Source organism: Taudactylus pleione, unplaced genomic scaffold (assembly GCF_031769625.1).
Source record: "Taudactylus pleione unplaced genomic scaffold, aTauple2 ptg001351l, whole genome shotgun sequence".
NCBI lineage: Eukaryota > Metazoa > Chordata > Amphibia > Anura > Myobatrachidae > Taudactylus > Taudactylus pleione.
Genome location: NW_028285751.1, coordinates 735,001 through 741,911, shown reverse-complemented (window position 1 = coordinate 741,911; position 6,911 = coordinate 735,001). Strand labels below are relative to the sequence as shown.

Sequence of the window (6,911 nt, the reverse complement as noted above, 5' to 3'; positions counted from 1 at the left end):
ATTGTGAGTCAGGTTATAGCACATAATCTATTCCTTTTATTTCCTCTCAGTGTCTCCTCCCGCGCCCCCTGCTGCTCCTGTTCCTGAAGAGCCCTATGACAATTCCAAGTACCAGAATGAGCAGCATTTTTCTTACACCCCACTCACCTTTGTGGATTATGATGTAGAGCTTGCGAAGTTTCGCCTCCCACAGCCTTCATCAGGACGTCCTTCACCCCGCCACTAAGAGACCCTCCAATGTCCGACTGATTATGTGCAATAAATGCTCTATGTACATATGTACTCCGTGTCTAATTTTACAATCGCCAGAACCTCCTACATTATTGTTGGTGTAATGAATGGCAGGGGCCAATATGTGTGGAGAGATCTGGTCTCCTGCTAAATGGATTCCATTGCTAGTAATGCAGACGTGAATGCTCATATAAAAGTGCAAAATTGTGTCGGCACATCTCTACTATCACACAATTGCTCTTGTTGGGGGGAAGCAGGTGGATTTGTGATAAAGAAGACCTAAGGAAGGTTGTTTGGACTTGTACTATCACACAAATGCTCTTGTTGTTGGGGGGAAGCAGGTGGATTTGTGATAAAGAAGACCTAAGGAAGGTTGTTTGGACTTGTACTATCACACAATTATTCTTGTTGAGGGGAAGCAGGTGGATTTGTGATAAAGAAGACCTAAGGAAGGTTGTTTGGACTTGTACTATCACACAATTGCTCTTCTTGTTGGGGAGAAGCAGGTGGAAGGAAGGTTGTTTGGACTTGTACTATCACACAATTGCTCTTGTTGTTGGGGAGAAGCAGGTGGAAGGAAGGTTTTTTGGACTTGTACTATCAGAAGCAGCCATGGAAGGTCCCAAGTCGCAGCTACTAGATGAAGCCCATCAATGGGGCTCCTACAATAGGTCCATGAAGAGAGGACCCTTAATGTAGTCGGGTACTCTGTAGTTGTTTTGCAGTATGGAATCATAAATAAGATAAAAGCACAGTTTCATAAGTGGTAACTCGTCACTGTCGCTATTACACTATAAGATTTTTATGCCCGGGGAAGTTCCTAATTTCTCTAACGTGTAGAATGCTACCAACCTGACACTGATGCAGTATATATACCTAAATATATCTATATCATCTCCCTCTTTCTCCCAATATGGCGAGGACTATATTTATGTTTAGGGTTTTTCATAGAAGACAATTATGTGGTTCATTTAAACCAGGTGGCGAGATGGTATCGAGGGTAAAAATCCATTTTGCTTCCCTATTAAAATAGGATTTTATCCCGGTCACCTCTAAGTAGAGGTGGCACATGGTCCATGACGTACATTTAACCGTGTTTCCTTTCCAGACAGTGCTTTGCTGCTTCCCGGTGAGGATGGTTTGGTGCACAGCACTCTTGTGGCTAGCCATCCGCTCATATAATAACCTACAGTACATAGGCATATCAGTATATAAATAACATAGCTGACGTGCGTGTGAGCCTCTGGTGGATCTTTATTCCCTTTCCAGAATGTGGATGGTCAATTCTTTTCCTGGGATCATGGCCGGGCACATTTATAACAGACACTTTGGGGTCAATCCTATTAGGTGCGAGTTGCGATTTTCGCTTCGAATTTGCATAGTGAATTAATTTTGCATCCAATTAGCAACTCGCACTGATCAGTCAGACTGAAATCGCAACTTTCCACTTGCACCTCCCTCAGGGTGAGAGATGGAAGGGAAAATCTTTATTTTAAGGTTAAAATGTGGGGACACTGTGCTTGAACCCCTTGGGCACCCCCCTAATGACCAATTAGGCAATTGGAAGTTTCTAATTAGCTTATTTAGTCCAATAATTGTAATTTTTTTTAGGAAAAAAAAAAAAAAATGTCCTCAGATTACACCAAAATCAACTTTTTCGTTAGTTTAGGCACCCCAAATGTAATTACAATAATTAGTTGAAAATAATTGTTTTTATCTTTTTTTTTTTTTTCAAGGTGCCCTCAAAGTACCCTAAAATCACCCTTTCCCTACTTTTTTTCTTTTGCATTTTTTGTTTAATTTGTTTGATATTAAACGAAAAAAGTTTGTTTTTTATCATTTTCTTGCATTTAACCCCCCCCCCTCACAAATCAGCCATTTGTCACCATTTCCAAACCTACAGTAACTTCCTAACGGCCACAAACAGCCGTCTATAGGGTCCTGCTAACGAAATTATCCATTTTGGGGGGTCCGGGATGGTCTCCCCACATTTTCATGCATTTCTTGCAAATCTCATTTGGCAGTCACTTCACACCCCTCCGCTGCGAGTAGTGCGAATAGGCATTTTTAATTGGATTGGAGAATTCTGGGGAGCGCGCTTCGCTGCGATGTGTGCGAGTTTAAAGAAACAACTCGCAATTCGCACCTAACTGGATTGAGCCGTTTGTTTTTAGGGTGACCATGTTTGCTGTCCTGATTTTTCATGATTGAGCTTTGGTCACATTAGCATCTGCTTAGGACTCGGCAGGAGACTGAGGGGACACACTGACACCGGGACACACACACACTGACACCGGGACACACACACACTGACACCGGGACACACGCACACACTGACACCGGGACACATGCACACACTGACACCGGGACACACGCACACTGACCCCGGGACACACACACACTGACACCGGGACACACGCACACACTGACCCCGGGACACACGCACACACTGACCCCGGGACACACGCACACACTGACACCGGGACACACGCACACACTGACACCGGGACACACGCACACACACTGACCCCGGGACACACACACACTGACCCCGGGACACACACACACTGACCCCGGGACACACGCACACACTGACACCGGGACACACGCACACACTGACATCGGGACACACGCACACACTGACCCCGGGACACACGCACACACTGACCCCGGGACACACGCACACACTGACCCCGGGACACACGCACACACTGACACCGGGACACACGCACACACACTGACACCGGGACACACACACACTGACACCGGGACACACACACACTGACCCCGGGACACACACGCACACACTGACCCCGGGACACACGCACACACTGACCCCGGGACACACGCACACACTGACACCGGGACACACGCACACACTGACATCGGGACACACGCACACACTGACACCGGGACACACACACACTGACACCAGGACACACGCACACACTGACACCGGGACACACACACTCACACACTGACACCGGGACACACACACACACTGACACCCGGGACACACACACACTGACCCCGGGACACACACACACACACACACTGACACCGGGACATACACACACACACACACTGACACCGGGACACACACACACTGACACCGGGACATACACACACGCACACACTGACACCGGGACACACGCACACACTGACACCGGGACACACACACACACTGACACCCGGGACACACACACACTGACCCCGGGACACACACACACACACACACTGACACCGGGACACACACACACTGACACCGGGACATACACACACACACACACACTGACACCGGGACACACGCACACACTGACACCGGGACACACACACACTGACACCGGGACACACACACACACTCTGACACCGGGACACACACACACTGACACCGGAACACACACGCACACATACTTGTTTTTGCGACCTTTTATGGACCCATGACTGGCTCAACCATCATGGGGACGCCTGCTTCCCATTGCCCAAACAGCATGACCAGCAACCTGTGCATGCTGACGGGTATCTATATCATATCACCCGGCGCTCATGCGCCGTATAGCTTGCTGACAGAAACCGGGACCTAGTCAGGTATTCCTAACTATGTGGGTACGCCCTTTGCTACGAATGGTTTCATCAAAGTAAAAAAAGACGCCTTGTTTGGACCAACAGAAATGTTATTCAGGCTGTACACTTTCGCTTGATAGCAGTTATTCGGTTTTTTATGTAGTACTTGACCGCAGCCAGTTCCTAGCCTTCGGAGCCTGCTCCTCAGCGCCGAGGCAGGCGTCACAATCCTTTTTGCCGGGGACCTTGCAGGAGAGGATGAATCGCATCAGGTGTCTCTCAACAGCTGCTACTTCTTTTCTGCTCCACGGTTCTTTTTAGAACCCATGCAATCACCTATGCAAGACGGGAGAGATCAGTCACCCAAAACTCACCGCCAGCCCAAGCCACCCAATGGATTTGACGGACACACACCTTTAGTAGCCATGGGCACATGCCCCTCCTTCACTTTCGTTGCACTGGCATCTCCTCCACGTGCACTGCGCCAGCTTCCACCTCTGGCTCATCATCTGACTCATCACTGGCTAGCGAGATTGGTTCTGGAAATACAGAGATAAACAGAGATCCCCGGTGACAGCATCCCCCTTAGACTGTCAGCCCATGGAACAACCAGTCGGGTGAGGACCCATGCTACTTACTGTTGGGATCAATGGAGATCTCTTCCAGACTTTGACCCTTAAAGTCAGCCAATCGACCTTGCTGGAGTGCCACGAAGAGTTTGCTAATCTTGGTCAATTGCAGGGTACCTTCAGGGAGGCGGTAGTACTGGCGGTGCACCCGGATATCGTGCCCGAGGAAATCGGCTAACTGCTCCATCTCCGTGTCACTCATGTTTAGCACCCTCGAAAGGGTGGCCACATGTTTCTGAAGCCTGGTAGAGGAAAGAGCTTCTGGATGCTTGGCCCCACACTCCCGTGCATAGAGACGAATGCAGTCGGATCCTCTGAGGTGTGACAAGGCGGAGGGTCTTGCAAACATATAGACATTGTGAGGACTGACAACGCACTCTACCCTTTTCTCTGTGAGGTGCTCCATTGCCCTCTGCATGCATGGGGACAGGAGGACGGGGACTTTCCTGCCTCTCTTACCAGGAAGCTCTATGCGAGTGAAGTGTTGGCATAGCCTCTTTTCTGGCTCTGACAGGGCCAGCGCCACATCACCCTGTAAATCAGCTGTGTGCCAAGATGCAAAAGAGCAAATCATTATCTTTGAGACCTCACCTTCCCTAAGTCGGTTGAATAGGATCAGCTGTGTCAGGGGTACCTTGGCCAGCAGCAACCACTTCTTTGTGGTCGGGTGGGCGGACAAATCCTCTAGGTACTCCCGATGTCTGTCAGTGAGATATAGGTGCAACTGTTTTACATCAGTGAAAGGTAGAAGGGGGGGGGTGTTCCATTTTTGCTCCTCCAGGGTTTTGAGGGCAGCAGCTGAGATCATCTCGCTCCACCTTGCCTTGTATATTTTTTGGAAGCTCCATGTGCTCTCCACAGTCGGGGCATGGCCTTCCATAAGTGTCTGGCACTCCACCATGGTAGGTATTTTTTGGAGGCTATGGCCCACTTTCAGGGCCAGTGAGGTTACCTTATAGGTATTCGTCAATTCAGCATAGCCGGTCAGGCTCCTTACGGCAGTTATGACCTGCAGGAAGTTTGCAGGGCGGATGAACTCGGCCATGCTCCTCAGTGGACTAACCATCCTGGCATGCAATAGCAGTCACCCCACCTCTCTAAGCTTCTGCCGTATATAATGCTTACTGACATCCGAACCATGCCGGTTAAAGAGGTGGAGCCCAAACTGTATGATGCAAGGGTCACCCTTTATTACCTGTACCACATCATCATGAATCATATCACACAGCACCTTCCGGAGGCCCTGCCGACACCTGGTGGAACGGGTGTGGCATAAGCACAGAGGGATTGCACTCTGGTCCTGCCTGGTTTGGTGTTGGCAGGACCTTTCTTCAGTGGGCACCTTTTCACATGACGCCACAGGTGTTGCCTTGAGAAAAGGCCCTGGCAATATGCACAATGCATGAAGTCTTAGCCACAGCTTCACCAGGCTGCTTGCATGGAAGTAGAACACCGCAGCCCTCACACAGAACCCCGGCATTATGGACAACGTTTCCCCGGTTGCAAATCAGGTTAAGCTGTAGCCGCCTTTCCCTTGAGCACTTTGGGTAGCTCAGTGCCCAGGCTGCCTCAGGCTCATCGCGGTGGACGGCCTCCACATGCATTGCAATTTTTGAGAATGGCTTCTCGCACCATTGACAATAGTTCTTTTTTTTTTTATACAAATTTGAGCCATCACATTTTTTGGTAAGTACCTGGACTGTCACAGCGTGGGTTTTTTTTGAGATGCAGAAACGTGGGCCACAAATTGGGGAGTCTTCGATAGCAGAGTGTTTCTCAGCCAGCATCTGTGTCCCATGACGGGACCGCTCATCCACACTGCTGTCTTCCAAACTGTCCGCCTGAGAGGAGTCAGGGAGATAGTCTTTGTCACTGCCGTTGGAGCTGCTGTCAGTTATGTCACCGCTTATTTCCATATTTTCCACCTTTAAAAGGAACCAGAAAAATAAGGGTAAGCCCTCCCGCAATAGCATATGCATGGTAAACGAAGAAAAAGGCTGACACCTACCGAAACTGCGAAAGCACTCCAGCTGTAGAAGCCTCCCCTCAGTGACGCAAACATCCGAAGCTTCCTGGTTCTGTGTGTGACGCAGCACGCCTTTTTGAAAGAACCAATCACGCCTCGAGTCCCAGCACGTGCCCGCCTGTCGCCCCTTAACCCCAGTGAGGGGAAGCTGGCGGCTCTTTCACCAACCACAAAAAATATGACACCTAAATCGGGGTAGACTGAACCCCTCCCAATAAAAAAGATGTCGACACCTAAGCCTGGGTAGACGGCCCCCCTTCCAATTAAAAAAAAAAAAACCATAAAAAGCAAATATTTGCCGACACATACCCCCGGGTAGACTGAACCCATCTCAATAACAAAAATAAAGATGCCGACACCTAAGCCTAGGTAGACTCCCCCCCCACTCCCAATAAAACAAAAATTTGAAAAACATTGCCTAGGTAGAATGCCCCCACCCCTCCCAATAAAGCAAAAATTTT

The 6,911-nt window shown here is 49.3% G+C and overlaps 1 protein-coding gene across 1 annotated transcript in view; it reads left to right on the top strand.

Annotated features, from left to right (window-relative positions):
• The window catches only part of NDUFV3 (NADH:ubiquinone oxidoreductase subunit V3), a 31,609-nt gene extending 31,333 nt beyond the window's left edge, over positions 1–276 (top strand). Inside the window, exon 4 of the mRNA XM_088463371.1 lies at positions 51–276. Coding sequence (XP_088319497.1) covers positions 51–226 — 176 coding nt within the window. The 3' untranslated portion in view covers positions 227–276. The remainder of the gene's footprint in view (positions 1–50) is intronic.
• Positions 277–6,911: the final 6,635 nt, after the last annotated feature.